At 45.1% G+C, this 20,837-nt stretch overlaps 1 protein-coding gene across 8 annotated transcripts in view; it reads right to left on the reverse strand.

Moving 5' to 3' along the window:
- SLC43A3 (solute carrier family 43 member 3) overlaps positions 1 to 20,837 on the reverse strand; it is a 132,421-nt gene that overhangs the window by 68,832 nt on the left and 42,752 nt on the right. For 6 of the 8 annotated variants that reach the window (XM_078773742.1, XM_078773744.1, XM_068111290.2 and 3 more), the window contains 4 exons: positions 20,545 to 20,591; positions 19,722 to 19,798; positions 14,776 to 14,868; positions 8,615 to 8,754 (listed from right to left, as the gene is read on the reverse strand). In XM_078773742.1, coding sequence (XP_078629868.1) covers positions 8,615 to 8,754; positions 14,776 to 14,868; positions 19,722 to 19,798; positions 20,545 to 20,591 — 357 coding nt within the window. Of the gene's footprint in view, positions 1 to 8,614; positions 8,755 to 14,775; positions 14,869 to 15,544; positions 15,731 to 19,721; positions 19,799 to 20,544; positions 20,592 to 20,837 lie in introns of all 8 variants that reach the window. The other 2 variants (XM_078773739.1, XM_078773740.1) reach the window with 1 other exon arrangement.

Consider the following 20,837-nt stretch of genomic DNA (forward strand, 5'->3'; position numbering starts at 1 on the left):
TGGAAATGCTGTTGAATACAGAGAATGAATGGGATGGCAACATAGAGAGTAACCCAGTTTTAGGACCGGCAGAGAAGATAACTGAGAAGGAAGTTGAGGAAGCGATAAAAGCAATGAAGGGTAGAAAAGCGGGAGGGCCGACGGGAGTTGTGGGAGATATGTTGAAGGCAGCAGGAAGTTGGGGTGTGAAGAGAATGACAGAGAACTGTAATCTGGTGGTGAAAGAAGGCCGCATTCCAGTGGATTTGGAACTGAGTACCCTCGTCCCTCTATACAAGGGGAAAGGTGACCCTCTGGAGTGTGGCTCGTACCGAGCGATAAAGTTATTGGAGCATGGAATGAAGGTATTGGAAAGGGTGTTGGAGAGGAGGAAAAGGAAGAAAGTGAAGATCGACGAAATGCAGTTTGGATTTATGCCAGGAAGAGGAACGACAGACGCGCTTTTCATTGTGATGCAGTTGCAGGAGAAGTACATGGAGAAGAGGAAGAAGTTGTTTCTTCTTTCTTCTGGGTTTGTTGATCTGGAGAAAGCATTCGATAGGGTTCCACGCAAAGTATTGCCATGGGCATTGAGGAAGTTAGGAGTGGAGGAATGGTTGATCAGAGTAGTGATGGCAATGTACAAAAGAGCGCGCACAGCTGTAAGGACGAAGGACGGGAACAGTGGTGAGTTTGAGGTGAAGGTGGGAGTGCATCAGGGGTCGGTACTAAGTCCACTACTATTTGTAGCTGTGATGGAGGTGCTGGCTCAGAACGTAAAGGAGGGTTTACCGTGGGAGTTGTTGTATGCAGATGATCTGGTGTTGATTGCGGAAAGTATGGATGGACTGAAGGAAAAGATGAACAAGTGGAAGGAATGTCTGGAGACAAAAGGTCTGAAGGTGAATATCGGAAAGACGAAGGTGTTGGCAAGTGGTAAAGCATGTGGGGAGGTGGAAAGAACTGGGAAGTGGCCCTGTGCTGTGTGTAGGAAGGGTGTCGGAGTGAACTCCATTTAATGTACAATGTGCGCTGAGTGGGTTCATCAAAAATGTAGTGGTCTGAGAGGGTCATTAACCAGTGTGGCAGCTACATTCAAATGTAAGGTGTGCACAAAGGGAGCTGCAGATGGAGGAAATGTTGAGTTGGATCTTGGGCATGAAGCTGGAAGGTGTGAAAACATTTTGCTACCTCGGAGACATGCTGAATGGAGAAGGTGGATCAGACTCGGCAACGGTTGCTAGAGTGAGATGTGCATGGAAGAAGTTTCGGGAACTGAGTGGCGTGCTGATGATGAGGGGAGTGTCGTTGAAGCTGAAGGGAAAGGTGTATGCTGAATGTGTGAGAAGTGTTATGATTTATGGGAGCGAGACATGGGTAATGAACGTAGAGCAGCAACGAAGGTTGGAAAGGCTGGAAATGCGAATGGTTCGACGGATGTGCGGAGTATCGTTGAGAGAGAGGAAGACAAATGATGAATTGCGAAAGATGATGGGAATAGAGCCTGTGATTGATGCTGTGAAGAGGAACAGGTTGAGATGGTTTGGTCATGTGTTGAGGAAGGATGAAAGTGACTGGTTGAGAAGAGTGATGGAAATGAATATAGAAGGAAGTAGAGGACGGGGAAGACCGAGAAAGACTTGGCTAAAGATGGTGGAAGAAGAAATGCGGGCAAGGGGGTTAACAAGGAGAGATGCAGAAAATAGGGCAAAATGGAGAAGATTGTCATGGGGACCGCAAGGCTAACCCCCGCTCTAGTCAGGAAAATGGCCTTTAAAATGCATGTTGTGTTGTTGTTGTTGTTATCTGCATGAGCCATATATTCAAATGAGATACTAAAAGCTGATCCACCCATTCAATCACCAGAGCTTGTAATCATCTTTGAAAACAAACTCTCAAAGTGATCGATTCAAAATGAAAAAGTGAATGAAATGCTTTCTATTACAATGGTGAACTCGAGCGAAGTCGACGGCACGCCATCGCAAATCCCCACTCTTCCTACCTAAAGCAAAGTTGAAAAATGACAAAAAGTTCCACCAGGAATGATCCAATATAAATTTTGACTTGAAATGTTCCCTGACCCCCCCCCCCCCCCCCTTTCTCCCCCTCCTCCCACTTTGCACCTGCGAGTCTAAGACTTTAAAAATCCCCTGGGAAGTGAACTGGGGGTCAAATACAAAAAAATCATACATGTTCCATGCTCGCCCAATGTTGATTGCTTCGACAAAGTTTCATGAAAAGTATTGCATAACGAGGCAATAATTGCATTTTTTGGTATTTGACCTTTTTGCCGACACTGCTCACACACCATTTTGCCACATGGTGATCACAACGACAAAGGTTGGTGAATTTCTGTACAAGGGTTTAAGTGAAAGCGTGACAGACAGACACCTGATTATAATATCCCCTGTTTTGGGGGGGGGGGGGGGGGGTTTCAAAAAGGGTGGGGATAATTAAAACTCCCTGTCAATTCCACCCTTCCATTAGTAAATTATCAATAACTAGTGACATAGTCACGCTACGCACGGGTGGGAGGCCGGAAGCAAACAGGCAATGCAGATACGGCGAATGCTAAAGCATGAAACCAATAAATTACACATTCCTGTAGCACCTTCAGTCGCACGTCAGACATGGACAGAAAGTTAGTGAAGGATTTCCATGAAAAACGTACCTGTTCGCAAACAAACGGGTACGTTCACATATAGAAACATCGATCGTGGGTCCGTGGCGAATCTGCAAATGGCGATCCGTGAAGTTCACGTTTAGAAGGTAGAAACCATCACGGAATGTCGTCATTTACTTAAACTCGATATCTCTTTTTTCATTCCAAACAACATAACTCCAATCACAAATTAAACTTTCAACAACATTGTCAATGTTTCCTTCATTGTGTTACATATTTATGTGAATGTATGTGAATTACTATTCAGGTCTTTGCTTATCAATGTGGACTCGATTAAAGGTTGTTGTGATTAAAGGGTCAGGAGCCCTTCTGGGAAAAAGGAGACCGGAAACGGAAGAAGAAAAGACACGAGGTCCTGGAGAAGCGACGATTCTTCTTCTTCCTCGCCAAGCTCGGACGCGAGCGGTATCGATTGAGCAACGTAAGAGAATCGGCGTTTCAAAGCCCGTCTGGCGAGAGGAGTTACCGGGACGTGTAACTACCCTTTGACACGTCAAGTCACTGTGGGTTCGTGCACGGAACCAAGCAGCTGGCACAGTTCGCCTCGCCGTCTACAAGGCCGCGTACGGGTCGCACCTTGGGCCGCGCGCGCTGGGCAAGCCGCGTGTTGCTTTGCCTGCTTTACATTACCCGCTTTGCTTGGCCAGGAGGTGCGCGCTGCAGCCGTTGTTCCCGGTACGGGACGTGCCTGGTGAAAACACGTCAGGAAGGGTCCGTTCAACCGCCCACGTGCGGAGATTGAACTACAGGAGTACGGAGACATTGTGAGAGACTGACCACGGAGGGAGTCGGGAGTGGGGCTCACGTGAGGAATGTATAAGATGGCCATCTTAGAGTTAATGTAGATGAGTTTACATCTTTGTACTATTGATTGCTGATTGTTGATGGTTGATTGCTCAGGGAATATATCATTGATTATTCCGGATCCTTGGTGTGGGGTTTTTTCTTGGTTGGAATTCATATTGATTGCGTTACGAAAGCGCATACATAATAAATCTTTCTGGCGGAGTTCCTCTCACGGTCCGGGGGTCACCAAGACCAGGTAGTCACCGGGAGGACCACGTAACAGAATTGGGGGCTCGTCCAAATTACGATTTGCGGATTCGCAATTGGGTCTACGTCCGGGATTTAAAATTGTATAACATAATAAAATAATAGTTTTTATTAATTAAAATTTATTAAATAATTATTAATTGGTAAATTTTTGAGAAATTGTGGTAAAGTCTTGGGGGAAGGTTAACAGGTGTTAACGATAGTCACCATGGCGTTTGTTGCACAGAAATTTGCGGTAACACCTAGTGAGGCACAGTTCCGAGCGTTACTAAAAGCGGACCTCTTGAAATTGGCCAAACATTTTAACTTGGAGGTCCGAACTAATTTGAGGAAGGCAGAGTTGCAGACCACGGTGATATAGTCTATGGTGGGATTAGGAACATGGGACGAGTTAGCCTGGCAGTGGCTACCCGAAGAACCAGAAGACGTTGAGCTCCGGAAACTGGAGTTGCAATTACGGAGCCAGGAACGGATTAAAGAAGAAGAAAGGAAAGCAGAAAAGGAAAGAGCAGAAGAAGAAAGGAAAGCAGAAAAGGAAAGAGCAGAAGAAGAAAGGAAAGCAGAAAAGGAAAGAGCAGAAGAAGAAAGGAAAGCAGAAAAGGAAAGAGCAGAAGAAGAAAGGAAAGCAGAAGAGAGGAGAGAAGAGAAACAAGCAGAGGAAAGGAGAGTGGAACGAGAACTCCAGGAAAGGTTAGAAGGGAGAAAAGCAGAGGAGAGGAGAGCTGCAAGGGACCTCGAAGCAGAGGAGAGAAAAGCGGAAAGGGAATTAAAGGAACGTGACATGGAGCTTCAGCAAGAAATTAAATTCAAGGAGCTGGAGTTAATGAGAGAACGGGGAGAGGGACCACCCTTGCTGACGGGGTCGACACCTAGCCAGAACACCTGGGATGTGGGCAGACATGTGAGGCTGGTTCCACCCTTCAGTGAAAAGGAGGTCGCTAAATTTTTTTCCACACTTTGAGAAAGTGGCTCGACAGTTAAACTGGCCGGAGGAGGCCTGGACGATACTAGTGCAAAGTGTGCTGGTGGGAAAAGCTCAAGAGATTTATTCGGCACTACCAATGGACCAATGTGCAGATTATGAGGTATTGAAGAAGCACATCCTCAAAGCCAATGAGTTGGTTCCGGAAGCTTACCGGCAAAAATTCAGGAATGCCAGGAAGAGGGAGAGTGAGACCCATGTGGAGTTTGCCAGAGTGAAAGAAAATATGTTTGATCGGTGGTGTGAGTCAAAAGGAGTCGGGAACAACTTCGAAGCATTGCGTGACCTGATGCTGGTGGAGGAATTTCAACAGTGTGTCCACGAGGACATCAAAGTGTACCTGCAGGAAAAGAAAGTACCGAAGTTGTGGGACGCAGCCAACCTGGCAGATGATTATGCCTTAACACACTGGATAGGGGTCCACGAACCTAACTCCTCGCCTAGATCTCCGCAGGGGAGGTGGGGAACAGCAGGTGCGGAGAACGACAATACATGGCGGCGGCCTCGAGAGGATTATGGGGACAACGCGGATACCCCACCTGTTCGAAATCAGAGGGCTGCGGGCCCAAGACAAACTTATTTTTCGGGGGGCCCGAGGCAGACCACGAGTTTTTCCTCCGGGCCTACTTGCGCTTTTTGCAAGAAACCTGGACACTTGATGTCCAGTTGTTACCTCATGAAAAGGGAAGACCCAGAGCGGAATCCGACTAGTACAACTCCGAATGCGATGGCAAACGTAAGAAATCGCCCACAGAAGAGTTACCAACCATTTATTTATGAGGGGTTGGTCTCACTCAAGGGAGACTTGACTAACCCAAGACTGGTTAGGGTTTTGAGGGACACAGGAGCCCATCAATCCTTAATGCTTGAAGGCATTTTGCCATTGTCAAAGAGTACCGCAACTGGTGATAGTGTTCGGTTACAAGGGATCGGTGGCTGTGTTCGTGCCCCACTTCATGTTATCCATTTGGAATCCGATTTGGTGTCAGGACCGGTCACCGTCGGTTTACAAGCCACGCTTCCTGTAGAGGGAGTATCTGTGATTATCGGAAATGATTTGGCCAGGGGGCAAATTTATGGTAACCCGAGGGTTGGTAAAGAGCACAGCAGGGAAAATAACACCCCACCAGCTCGGGATGGCGACAAAAGTTCCAAGTTATTTGTAGGGGGACTGAACTTCAACACAGAGGAAGAAGTTCTGACCTCTGTCTTCAACAGATATGGGCCGCTGGTGGAAGTGCGGGTGGTAAAAGACAGGGAAACGCAACGGTCAAGAGGGTTCGGCTTTGTCACGTTTGCAAGCACAAGAGACGCCAGAGAGGCAGAGAAGAATTGGAATGGTAAGGATTTGGAGGGTCGGACCATAACAGTAGGGAAGGCATTTCGTAGGCGTCGAGAGGTCTACAGAAGAGGACCACTTGGCAGGAGTTTTGGGGTTGGCAGCAGCCGATATTACTATGGAGGCTCCCAGAGTTACGGCACCTCCCGAAAGAATGAATGTCAGAGCACTGGCCGAGAAGGAGACCGCCAGTCAGGTAACGGCTGGGACAAGGGGTCCCACCGTAACTGTTAGGAGTCTGGAGAAGTTGAAGCACTATATACGGGGGAGCCGCCGAGCCGAGGCTCCTACACGGACTAACCGTGAATGCCACGTTCTTAAAGGCGTCCAGGTAGTGAACTTTCCTGCACGGACTAACCGTGAACTCCACGTTCTTAAAGGCGTCCATGTAATGAACTTTCCTCCCCGGACTAACCGTGAACTCCACATTCCTTAAGGCGTCCATGTAGGAATACTCCGCTGGGCCTCCCGAAAAAGTGCTATAGAGAGGTTTAAATTTGGGGGCTTTGGGTCACCACCTCTTAACTGTCATTCAAGAGAAACTAGAAGTGGTTGACGCTTGGTCCAGAGGGAATTAATCTAGGGGATTGTGTGAAATTTTGCTGCTTTATTTTTAAGTGATGACTGTGCCTGGGGGGAACTGATGAGTAGGGGGGGGGGGGGGGGTGAGTTATCTGGTTTGTTTATCCAAGTTGGCCGGCAAAGAAAGTTTTCGCTGGGTTCAAACTTTCTTTCTTGAAGGGGGGGAGTGTTACATATTTATGTGAATGTATGTGAATTACTATTCAGGTCTTTGCTTATCAATGTGGACTCGATTAAAGGTTGTTGTGATTAAAGGTTGTTGTGATTAAAGGGTCAGGAGCCCTTCTGGGAAAAAGGAGACCGGAAACGGAAGAAGAAAAGACACGAGGTCCTGGAGAAGCGACGATTCTTCTTCTTCCTCGCCAAGCTCGGACGCGAGCGGTATCGATTGAGCAACATAAGATAATCGGCGTTTCAAAGACCGTCTGGCGAGAGGAGTTACCGGGACGTGTAACTACCCTTTGACACGTCAAGTCACTGTGGGTTCGTGCACGGAACCAAGCAGCTGGCACAGTTCGCCTCGCCATCTACAAGGCCGCGTACGGGTCGCACCTTGGGCCGCGCGCGCTGGGCAAGCCGCGTGTTGCTTTGCCTGCTTTACATTACCCGCTTTGCTTGGCCAGGAGGTGCGCGCTGCAGCCGTTGTTCCCGGTACGGGACGTGCCCGGTGAAAACATGTCAGGAAGGGTCCGTTCAACCACCCACGTGCGGAGATCGAACTACAGGAGTACGGAGACATTGTGAGAGACATTGACCACGGAGGGAGTCGGGAGTGGGGCTCACGTGAGGAATGTATAAGATGGCCATCTTAGAGTTAATGTAGATGAGTTTACATCTTTGTACTATTGATTGCTGATTGTTGATGGTTGATTGCTCGGGGAATATATCATTGATTATTCCGGATCCTTGGTGTGGGGTTTTTTCTTGGTTGGAATTCATATTGATTGCATTACGAAAGCGCATACATAATAAATCTTTCTGGCGGAGTTCCTCTCACGGTCCGGGGGTCACCGAGACCAGGTAGTCACCGGGAGGACCATGTAACAATTGTAAAAACTACCAAGTCAACAACAACAACAACAAGAACAAGAACATGCATTTTAAGGCCATTTTTCCTGCTCGAGCGGGGGTTAGCCTTGCGGTCCCCATGACAATCTTCTCCATTTTGCCCTATTTTCTGCATCTCTCCTTGTTAACACCCTTGCCCGCATTTCTTCTTCCACCATCTTTAGCCAAGTCTTTCTCGGTCTTCCCCGTCCTCTACTTCCTACCAAGTCAACAGTTAAAAGGATTTTGAGCCGATAGGTGTTACGGCCTTGGCAAGATCAATGGAGACAGCGATCTGTTAGCGTATAAACCACCTTTACATAGGTGGTTGTTAGCGTATACACCGCCCAAATAACTATGTGGAATTCTCTCATATAGAGATTAAACTCACGTCGTTTGAACTTTGGCCGAGGTCATTATTTACTTTTAATGATGTTTATATACGAATCAAAAAGAAGATAATTGGTTTTGGGTTGTACTTTCCGCATATCTCGTGGGATTGTGAGTTGGAGAGACGACCGTGATGGCGGGGAGGGGGTTGGCATTCTTTCAAGCAGGGATTCAACCCATGTCCTTATAAAAGGTCTTTGTCCGAGGTCAACGAGTCCGATCGGTGCAGCCGATCGGTGCAGCCATGTAGTGATCGGTGCAGCCGTTTGTGTGGCACCCGGGAAAATAACGTTATGCGAGAGTCCAAACCTGAAAATGCGAAAGGCCAAAGCTGAAATTGGAAAAACAATATACCCTATTTTACTCCAGGAGATCCCAGGATTACCCACCCAAAATATTGTTGCGGTCGGTTCAGCCGTTTTTGCGGTACCTTCGAACAGATGGACAGACAGACAGACAGACGGATGGACATTTGGTGAATTATAGAAAGATTAATTCACCAATCTGCACCAAACCCCAAAATTGTCAGAACTCTTCCGTTCAGGTCCCAGATTCTCACCCATAACGGTATCTTGGTGGTGCGGGTAAAGGGATGTGATGGCGAGGTAGCAGGATGAGAGATCGTATAGCCAGCAAGGGGAAGGCGAGGCTGATGGCAGCAAAGCAGATTTGAAGAGGTATACCAGCCTGCCACAGAAACTAAAACACAAACATTTACATAATTTTCCAAATGACATCGTACAACAGTAACTGTTATAGGTTTTGGGTTACACTTTTTACTCTATGAGGCAGTCAAAACCAAAAGAATATAGCAGAGACCCAATTGCTCATAATACAGTATTGAAGCACTAATAACAAATCGTAAATATTTTCGTGGCCAGGAATGAATCCTGAACAGGTCACAACTCTATTGCAGGGTGTGGAAAGTGGACATAAATATCTGTTGAGCAGACGTTACAATTGAAACCGAGCAAGTGAGGGCAATGAAACAAGATCTTACCCACTCCACAACTAAGGTGCTCATAAGAACATGGGGAGAAATAAATAGCTGTGGCTTATTCAACATACAGAGATTTCATTCTTCGGTCCCCTTTCGCTAAACATCAAGAAGAGCCAGAATAGCCGGGCTGAGACTTCCGGGACGGAGGTGACGCTTTAGTCTCGGACTTCGGTCCACAGGAGATCGGGACAGCGCTAGTCACACTGTTATGTCGTTGATCGTTATCTCTGCCGATCGCACCGCACCCCCTGGTTTTGGTTTGCACTGGCGTGAACGATGGTCTGGGTGGCAAACAGGCTGTTGGTTCCTTGCGGGTAATGCAGTTTCTACCGTGTGAGACATAATCCGTGGCTGGTGCTCACCATTAAAGCGAGGAGGTGCCTTGGTTCATATATATACAGTCACGTGAAAAAGTAAGTACACCCCATGTAAAGTTTTGACTTTTTCAACATATTTCAACATACAGCTATTTGATCTTCATTTCAACAATATTGATAGATAAAGGTGATATAATATAACAAATATCATGAAACATTTACATTTTGGAGTCCATTGTATAATTTATATAAACATAAATGCAAATTTCGCATGTGGAAAAAGTAAGTACACCCCATGAAATGTTTTTTTAATCTTCTTAACATATGTGGACATGCAATATTTGATCTTCATTTAAACAGTATCTATAGATAAAGGTGATCGAATTGAACAAAAAACAATGAAAAGTTGACTTTGCAATAATTTATTCAAGAAAAAATTGTTGCACAGCGTGCACAATTGCATGCACAGCTCGTTTCAAATCCCCCCACAACATCTCGATGGAATTTAGATCCGGGCTTTGACTTGGCCATTGCAGAACCCTCCATTTCTTTCTTTTCAGCCATTCCTTGGTGGATTTACTGGTATGTTTAAGGTCATTGTCATGTTGCAAGGTCCACCTTCGGTTGAGCTTCAACTTTCCGACAGATTGCCTCACATTATCCTCAAGCACCCTCTGGTACAATGAAGAATTCATAGTGGATTCTATGATGGTGAGCTGCCCAAGCCCTGATGCAGCAAAGCTGCCCCAAACCATAATATTTCCACCACCATGCTTTACATTTGGTATCAGGTTCTTGTGGTCAAATGCTGTCTTTGGTTTTCGCCAAACATGTCTTATGGTACTGTGGCCAAATAGCTCTACCTTTGACTCATCTGTCCAGAGCACATTGTTCCAGAAGTGCTGGTCTTTGCCTCGGTGCTCATTGGCAAACTTTAGTCTTGCCCTGATGTTCTTTCTGGACAGCAAAGGTTTCCTCCTGGCACACTTCCCATGTAGATCAAATTTGTGCAGCCTCTTTCTAATGGTAGACTCGTGCACTTTGACATCAACAGTGGCAAGGGCTACCTGTAGGTGCCATGATGACATTCTGGGGTTCTTCGAGACTTCTTTCAGCATCTTGCGGTGTGCTCTCGGGCTGAACTTTCTGGGGCGGCCTGGCCTGAACAAGTTGGCAGTTGTTTGGAATCTTCTCCACTTGCCACTGTTGATGTCACTGTAGGTGCCATGATGACATTCTGGGGTTCTTCGAGACTTCTTTCAGCATATTGCGGTGTGCTCTCGGGCTGAACTTGCTGGGGCGGCCTGGCCTGAACAAGTTGGCAGTTGTTTGGAATCTTCTCCACTTGTAGATGATCTTTCGGACAGTCGAATGATTGATTTCAAATTGTTTGGAGATCTTTTTAAATCCCTGCCCAGACTCGTAGGCATCTATAACCTTCTTTCTGAAGGCCTCAGAGCTCTTTTGATCCAGGCATGGTGACGCCACACACTTCAACAACAAAGAGCAAACCAAACGAAATGTCTGAGGTTTAAATAAGACAGGTTCCTCTAAGATCCTCTCTAACTATGTTCTAATTATTTGCACCTGAGCTGGTGCACCTGATTCTAATTTTAGGTATTTGAAGTAGTGATAAATGTGGGGGTGTACTTACTTTTTCCACATGCGAAATTTGCATTTATGTTTATTTAAATTATACAATGGACTACAAAATATAAATGTTTCATATTTGTTATATTATATCACCTTTATCTGTCAATATTGTTGAAATGCAGAAATGAAATGAAGCTGTACCGTATGTTGAAATATGTTGAAAAAGTCAAAACTTTACATGGGGTGTACTTACTTTTTCACGTGACTAACTATATACAAAGATATACACTGTATATAAAACTGAAAAACATGGGTGGACGAGGAACCCTCATCACGGTGAAGCCTCGGTTGACCCAAGTGAGTATGTCTATTAATTAAATACTGTTTGAATGCGAGTTGGACCGTGAGTACGTCTATTAATTATGGACGATTGCAACATACTGTTGAGGATTTGGGAACTGTGTGTAATTCGATGTAAATTTTCCCCTTTTGTATGCTGTAAATCTTCTTGTAAATATCACCCTCCAATTGTAAAGATCAAAGGTCGTCCTTAGTTAAGCCATCGCACACACGTAGCCAATCATAAGATTCCCTCAGTAGTTATGTCCTTAGTAAATGTCAGTATAAGGTTCTGTGGTCCACTAATTCATTGCGTTGCATCAATTAAATAAGATAGATCCCCTTTCATATCCCAAAGCTGCCATTGCCAACTGCATTGGGCGGTTGTCTGCATTTGCCACCATTGCCACGTGCTCTGTTTCGGAGAAGAAAGGCGTGTCTCCGACCTTGTCATGAGAAGGAGGAGTGAGCCAGCCCCCGATCAACCAACCAAGGATGAGGGGTTTGGCTTTGCGAGGGTGTGGAGAGAACGTTCGCGTAGGCTTGAGGGTGTGGCCTATATAACCCGCAGCCGACGCCCCCACTAGGAGAGAGAGAAGGCGGATGGACCGGTGGAGAGCACGCGGCGCATGAGGCGGAGGAATCCCTGAAAGAGCACGCGACGCAGCAGAACGTAGCAGCTTCAGCCACGGCAGCTTCGGGTTTCAACGGCAGTATCGACCGTGGACGCGAAGGAACGCGCCGGGCGAGACCGATCAAGAGGGCGGCGGCTGCTCCCTCCCGGCCCGACCGTGCTGCGGTCCGAGCTGAACCTTCCTCTCCCTCCAGCCAATCCACTCTGCAATTCCCCATTCGTGTAAGTCTAATTGTTCGTCTGTCTTTCATGTTGTCTTGGGGTTTATAAGTAAGACTGTATAGTTAAGTTAATAATTGCACTATGTCTCCTGCTCCTTCCATTGCCTTGTAAATCGCATTTCCTTTCCTTTCAGCTTAGTTATGTGTAAATAGTAATAAATCCTGTTATTCCCTACTTTGTCTTCTTCTTCTTCATGCTCGTTCGGTCGCTTTAGAGGTTTCCATCATTGCACACCTGTGGCACGATTTGGCCAACGCATATGGATCGGGTTAGTCTTTGCTAAACGGCTCGAACTTCGGGTTGCTAAAACCGCTCGGCAATTACAACATCTGGAACCGGTGTTCGAGCGGTACTTGCCTCCCTGTTCTGCGGCGGTACGGATAAAGGTATTCGGGATAAACCCTGGACCCATAACCCTGATCCGTTCCATCCCGCGGGAGAGCGTTACAAGTGCCAGGAGCGGAGACGGTCAGCTTAACAAGACAAGGGACTAACCACCTCTTGCTAAGGGGGAAGAGCCGTACTCCGTATCCGTAACAATACCTTTTAGACATTTAGACCTTTAGACCCCTTGAGACATTTAAAGACCCTTTGGATCCACTTAGACCCTTTTGACCTGTAACTACCATTAGAACATACCCTTTAGACCCTCTTAGTCCACTTAGATCCATTGACCTTATGGACTGCTTTGACCCTTCAGACTCTTTATACCTTTTAGACCCGTTGGACCCCTCAGACCCAATAGAACCCTTGCACCCTAAAGGCCCTTTAGAACCTACAGACCCTAATAGACCATCAAGACCCCTAAAACCATCCAGAACCCTGAGACCATACAAACACCATTACAACCTTTAGAACCATAATACCCCATTAGACCTTTTAGAACTCAAAGAACCCTCAGATCCAAGAGACCCCATTTAACCCTTTAGAACCCAAAGACCCTATAAACCCCTAACTACTGTTCCAACATGCCCATTAGACCTTTTAGACTCCCTTACGCTTTAGACTGCTTATATCCCTTGACCCTTTAGACCCCTTAGACTCATTTAGACACTTTAAATCAATTAGCACCCTTTTAGACCTTGAAGACGTTTTAGATTGCATGGAGCCCATTAGACCCCAACTACTATTGGGAAATACGCTTTATATCTTTGGACCCCTTAATACCCTTATAAACCCTTGCAGAACCCGATAAACTCTTTGGACCACTAAGACCCTTTATACCTCTAGAACTGTTTGACCCCTTTAAATGCACATTACCGAAACATCTATAGAGTCGTCTTGCAATATGCAGACTATACTTTTTTCAGCAAGTAATAGGCAATCTCCCACCACCGGAAGGGCGAGTACTCTGCTAGGTTTAACAGAAATTGCATATTGTGTCAATGAATTGGTTGGCCAATCAAAACGTAGAAGCATATTTATTTGGAGATGCAAAGGTCAAGATCACATAAAAGTGTCAATTTTAATCCTATCAACTTGAAATTTGAACAGGATTTGCATATTGGGTCACAAAACCTGGTTCACCAAAAACCAGAACAATCAATTTAGCCTTTTGGACATATCAACGGTTTCCAGAACAACAATTTCACCCCATTACAATCAAATGGGCCTTGTCTGAATTTATTATTGCCATACCTCAATAAGTTATCAAGATATCAAATTGAAACCTACAGAGATTATTTATATGCATGTACAGCATTTGAGAAATATTTGGTCAAACTTTGTCAAAGGTCAAGGCCATCCCAAACAGGTAAAACACCTATTGGGTCATAATTAGAATATGCATCAACCAAATTTGTTGTGCATAACATTCAATCATGTAAACACTTGATAGGTCAAATTTTCGAAAATACCATTGCTGCTTCTATGGTAATTATTGTGAAATTTGGATTTTGCACGTATCGTGGTATGCACTATATCTTTCTTGTTGGTTTTTCTGTATGTGAGCAGGATATCTCAAAAAGTTATGGACAGATTCAGACGAAACCTGGTGGGCAGATTGGGTGTATGACAAGGCCAAACTGATTAGATTTTGGTGAAGATCTGGATACGAGAATTTCAAAAGCGATTCATCACAATTGAGAATTTGGGCCAAAAACGATATACATGAGTATAGCATGATATTTCAAAACGTTGCAGATGGATTATGACAAATTTTGGTGGACGAGTTGGGTAGGTGACAATAATAAGCCGATTAGGTTTTGGTTAAGAATGCAGATTCGGCCTATCAGTGGGATACAAACCGTAAACTGTTCAGCCTGATGGAGATATGCGCTCTACTGAAGGCCTTTGTAGTTTCCTGCTTAATTTCAATGGTCTATTAATAAAGCTCAAACAAACAATTTTTGTCTTTGCTTTCATATCGACTGCTCCTGGATCTCCACTCTGTACTGCACTCGCTCCATCCTACTCTCTGACCAAACTAATACACTATTTCTCCGGTCCAATCACCCCCTCCCCTCTCCTCTCCTCTCAATTCAGCTCCTACCCCATTCACACCTTTCCACCATACCCAACTTAACCAAGTCTCTGCAACTTACCTCACCAAAATTTACAATCACCAATACACACAAAATCCCCTCCCTCCACCCTATCTTGTCACCACAAAGTACCTTTATGATGACGGCCATGGAGGCAGAGGAATCGAAAGCCCCATTATATGCAGTAATGAACGTTGCTCGATAACGAGGAAACAGGTTTGCAACCTACACTGGCACAAACGCGCACACGCACACGCACACACACACACACACACACACACACACACACACACAACTAGTTAACAATATAAAAACGTTATCTCCGAAAGAAAAATTCAAACGACCATCAACTCCCAGTTAGCTCTTATTTTTGTACAACAACGGAATCCAACAGTAAAGAATGTATACAGTCGTGGCCAAAAATATTGACACCCTTACACTTTTTTCAAATAATGCACCATATCTTCCAGAAAATTGTTGAAATTTAAAAAATCTTTTGGTATCCACATGTGTATTTCTTTGGTTTTCAGTGGAACGAAACAAAAAAAAAAAGTTGAAAAATTACTAAATCTTAGCTTATTCCACACAGTAATCCTAAAATGGCCCGGACAATATTATTGGCACCTTTTAGAAGTTAGAAATAATTGGATTTCAAGCAGGTGATTCTTCTTTACTTTGGAATTGAACTCACCTGTGGTGAGTTGCAGGTGCCTGCAATATAAAAATCACCCATTCAACCAGTTTGAATAGATAAAAAGGAGTCATTCTGCTGTTTTGTGTCACTGTGTGTACCGCAATGAGCATGGAGAAAAGAAATAAAACGAGAGAATTGTCTGAGGTCAGTCACAAGATTTTAGCTAGGCATGGACAATCTCAAGGCTACAAGTCCATCTCCAGAGACCTTGATTTTCCTGTGTCCACCGTACGCAATGTCATCAGGATGCTTAAGGCCCATGGCACTGTAGCCAACCTCCCGGGACGTGGCCGCAAGAGAAAGCTTGATTGAAGATTGCAGCGAAGGATTGTTCGAATGGTGGATTTTTCCAAAACACACCTGAACAAGCCAAAATCCTTCTGGGAGAATGTCCTGTTGACAGATGAGACCAAATTAGAGCTTTTTGGTAAAGCACATCATCTCTATGTTTACAGAAATCAAAACGAAGCCTTCAAAGAAAAAAACACCTTCCCTAGAGTCAAACATGGAGGAGGTTCAGTGATGTTTTGGGGTTGCTGTGCTGCCTCTAGCACTGGATGCCTTGAATGTGTGCATGGCATCATGAAATCAGGAGATTACCAAGGCATTTTGGAGCACAATGTTAAACCCAGTGTCAGAAAGCTGGGTCTCCGTCGAAGGTCATGGGTCTTGCAGCAGGACAATGACCTCAAACACACTTCAAAAAGCACCCAGGAATGGTTCAAGACAAAACGCAGGACTGTTCTGAAGTGGCCGGGAATGAGTCCAGATCAAAATCGCATTGAACACCTGTGGGGAGATCTGAAAACAGCAGTTGAGAGAAGGCACCCTTCATATCGAGGAGAACTGGAGCAGTTTGCACAAGAGGAATGGATCAAACTACCAGTAGAGAGGTGTAGGAAGCTCATTCATGGCCATAGGAAGCTCTTGACTGCAGTTACTTTGTCCAAAGGCTGTGCCACCAAATATTAAGTCTGGAGAAATGAGGGCCAAAATCAATAATTTTGTCAATGCCATTTGTTTTTATTTTCTGATTTAAAAGGATATATTAAGTTCTGAATCAAAAACAAAGTTTCTGTAATATTATCAGTGAAATAAAGAATTGGAGACCAAATACTTTTGTCAATTTCAACTTATTTTGAGAGAAAATTGTGAGTTATTTGAAAAAAGTGCAAGGGTACCAATATTTTTGGCCATGACTGTATATACAGAAGATACCAGTAAAAGGAACACATTGTGAAATATTGTAAAGGAAATGCCCCAAGTGGTGGGATAACCATTTAGTGTGGTTAGCTATATCTTTATTATGTGTTTAGAGTTCCCCATTTGTGTACCAGAGACCGAGTGTCTAGTTAGCTCCTCATCCCTTTGTAATTTCCCTGACATATAGCTGTCATTTATCTGACGTCCTTCATGAGTGCATCCTGTGTGACGCAGGCCGGAGTGTCGTCACCGACCTTCAGGCCGCATCCTGAGTTGACGTTTTGAACACTAGGGCATGGCCTATCATGGGGTGGGGCATGGTCTGATACCAAGACAATCAGAGGTTGCAAATTCAAACTCAGGTCTGGACTTAGCCAATGGATATAAAGCCTCCAGACTGAAGCCCTCTCGTCCAATCAGGGCAGAGACAGTTTTGCCGGGAGCCAATCGTGAGGTCTGACGTCACGACCCTTGCATGGAGACAAACAGTTGGTAAATGAACCTTGAACGGAACAGGGAGAGATAGGGGCATGCCATTGGAATTTGTCTTTGAACGGACAAAGGACAATTGAAACTGGAGCGACAATATTTCACCCAGAACTGTTGCCCTGATTTACGATGTTCCCAAACTCTCCATTTCTGCTGCCTTGTGAAATCACTAACAGGCTGGATTCACTCATATTCATTCTTCTGTGCATCGGTGTTGTTTAGGCCTCCACCTCTAGTCGTGTAACACAGTGTATCATCCTTTACCATACTGTACCGTACAGTATGGTTCACTGTGACCCGATATCTCTCTGATGAATATCAGCCATTGGAATTTGTCTTTGAATGGACAAAGGTCAACTGGAACTGGAGCGCCGATATTTCACCCAGAACTGTTGCCCTGATTGATGATGTTCCCAAACTCTCCATTTCTGCTGCCTTGTGAAATCACTAACAGGCTGGATTCATACTCATCTTCTTTTATCTCTCCCTCTGTTGATCTTTTTTCTTCTGTGGATCGGTGTCAAGGGATAGGATCCCGAACCCCTCGGGATCCGTAGGAGCAACTGAGGGAGGTTCTCTCTCAGACCACGGGCGCATGGTCGATTCACCCGAGGATATGGAGTGTGGAATCTGTATGTGACGTTCACTCCCCACCGACAACTTTTGACATCATTCGTGTTCACTTCTGATGTGATGGCTGCAAAGACTTGGTAAGCTTAGACAAAGACCTAACTTGGCTGCAGGATCTTTTTGATCGCTCTTTCCGTTCTGTGCCAAAATACGCCCTTTGCTTGGAGAACACGGTACAAGACACCAGATTACATTGTGTGTGGGTTTCAATGGAAAAGAGCATCGTTTGGTGAACTGAACATTACCAGAGACCAATCTATTCCAACACAAATTACTCAGCGCAATCATTTGAAAGAATTCAACCACCTTCCTGGAGTGATGCCATGTTTGACTCGATGTACTCTGATCGACATTCCGATTGCCATACGCTATTCAAATACACTCATCAGATTTTCCATGTGGAATGCCCAATCAATGAAGACCCGACGTAAATCCACAGCTATCTGGGATTTTGCTTCAAATTGCTTGGACATGCTTTTTGGCACACCACATTTTGGTGGAGCATGGGAACGAGAGATCAGGTTGGTGAAGTACAGCCTGCAGGTCATGCCCCTGAACCCACATGGAGTAAAAGATAATCATTCAAGTTGTGGGCATCTTTAACTCCAAACCATTGGGTCATGCGTCTTCAGATGTTGCTGATATCGACCATGTTACTCCTCCTGTGTTATTGTTGGGACACCGTGACGCATCGCTACCCCCAAGTGGTGTATCTTGCTATGAAGCTTCTCGGACACAGTCAGTAGTGTCACAGCCAGATCCTCGTGGACCATTTCTGGTCAAACTTTAATAAATACCTCCCAAGTCTATAGCATCGACAGAAGTGGCATAAGGAGAGTAGGGAGCTGACCACTGGGGACGTGCTGCTGATCGCCGATTCCCAACTGACTCACGACCAGTTGGGCAAGGTCATGTGGCCCTTTCCAGGGTCAGATGGTTGTGCTCGAACTGCCAGCATTCAAGATCGTGGCAGAATTAAGTTCGAGCTGTTGCAAAATTGATCTGACTGCCAAAGCTTGAGTACAATGATGGAGAAGTGAATGGACTGAACGAATTTATAATATCTACAAATTTATTCTGTAACTTTGGGGGTGGCTGTTAGAAAGTCTTTACTGCTGTGTTTATTTGCGGGACCATTACTATTGTGTTTATAAAAGGTTGTCATGCAGTCCGTTGATCCCATGTTTGTCCAGTGCGAGTCTGTGATTCTTGTGTTAAGTAGTAATAATGTTCAGACTTAAGTTTGAGAACTCAGGATTATGTTTCCCAGAAAAGGCAGGAGCTCTTCTGATTCTTGTGTGAGCACCAAAACTTGTACCGCCATATTTTAGCTCCTTTGACTAAACCATTGTGCACTGCAGGATCTCGGAGTCTGGTCTTGGCCAAATTACTCCTTCCACAGACGGCGGCACACCAGTGCTTTCTGGCACAGCCCTCGGCACCTCGAGGACACACTGATCATGAAAACCCCCAACTCCTTGAAGCGGACCTCCAATTCCAACACAGTGTGGCTGCAACTCTCCCCTTTTGTTACCAGCGTCATACCCCTCCACGTCCACTCACCCCATGACCACCTGTTCATTGGACCTGCACATGGACTGAACCATGCCACAGCATGCCCACCACTGTTGGCATAACCACGGTGGCCTTTGCACATGGCGCACCGCCGTGAGGGGCAGGAAAGTCGTGCCATGAAGCAGTGCACGCTTGTTGGCGGGCATGAGCCATCCGTCATGGACAGTATATCGGACAGATTGCAGAGGGATGATCAGGGGAGTGGGCGTTCAGGAAGGGAGGGGAGGGGGTGGAGGAGAATGTGGCTCACACATACGGAATGGGAGGGGCATCACAATTATCGCTCCGGATACATCCTCAGATACGTTTCCCATTTTGGTCGATTATATCATTTGTTTCGATCTCGTTTGGAGAACTTTTTTTAACACACATGTGAAGTCATTGGAAATCATTATCAGACTAATTAAGTTGCACAGTTGCAAGTTGCACAACAATGCAGCAGTTGAGTGATAAAAAAATGATTGGGCAGTCAAAAAGAAAGGAAAACCTGGAAATTTGTAATGAGCATCATAATTCCACCAACAGCAATTCCAATCGTTCCTGGGTACACAAGCTCTGAAACACCTGGAGGGGGCAAAGGAGGAGGGATGAGGGATAGCCTAACTTACAACAGAGAAATAAGAATAAGAGCATGAACAATGACATCAAATAGTGGAATAGAAGAATGGATTTGGCTGGGTAAGTAAACTTCTGCTTTTCTTGACTGATATCTATCTATAATTCCAGTAATCTCTGTTTGTACGTCTGTACGTTTGTACGTCTGTACGTTTGTCTGTGACCGCTGTTTCTCGACAACCACGGGTCCGATATACTTTTAACTTGCCAGGTATATTGCTGGGGACCCGAGGATGTGCCTTTTCAAGGTTTCATATTAATCGGACAATTACTTACCGAGCTATGTCCAAAAAACGATTCAACCAATCAGAGAGCAGCGAGCTATCGCGTGTGCCGAACGTGGCGGACACACTCTGCCTCGGATGGCACATTTGAGAGCGTATTCATTTATTTCACGTTTGCAAACTATGTTGGCGTTAAACTATGTTTTACAACTAATAAAAACGAATTTGCGATTCATTCGCTTTCCTGCGCGTTTGTGCACGCGATGGCGATTTCTTTACCAAACTCCGGAAGCCGTTCGCTTTGGACCAAACCATTGCATGTAAATAGAGGGGGGGGATTGTCACCACTCGCAAGCCGTTCGCTTTGGACCAAACCATTTCATGTAAATAGAGGGGGGGGGATATAATTTTAGATATAGATATAGTACGGGCAATGCCCTAGTAGGAGTAAATGCACGAACACACACTCACCTGGTGATGAACAAGCAATGAGAGCTGCCCCTCCGCAGTATAGCACTCTGGAAAGAAGAACAACTTTGTTGAGGAAATTCAACCCTTTCTACCAATAATTAAATTACTTCATCTTTACAAAAACAATAAATGTAATACATATAGGCTTTCTGATTAACCCTATATGTATGTGGTAAACCTGTCCTCCCACTTGGTTCAATACAAGTAAACTGTGGATAGATATTTCAATACAAACTGTTTAGAGCTTTATAACAAGTTTACAATCCTCATCATTTAAATCCCTGGGAAGTTAT

The sequence above is a fragment of the Myxine glutinosa genome, chromosome 3, assembly GCF_964187855.1.
Source record: "Myxine glutinosa chromosome 3, kmMyxGlut1.1, whole genome shotgun sequence".
In the NCBI taxonomy this organism is placed as follows: domain Eukaryota; kingdom Metazoa; phylum Chordata; class Myxini; order Myxiniformes; family Myxinidae; genus Myxine; species Myxine glutinosa.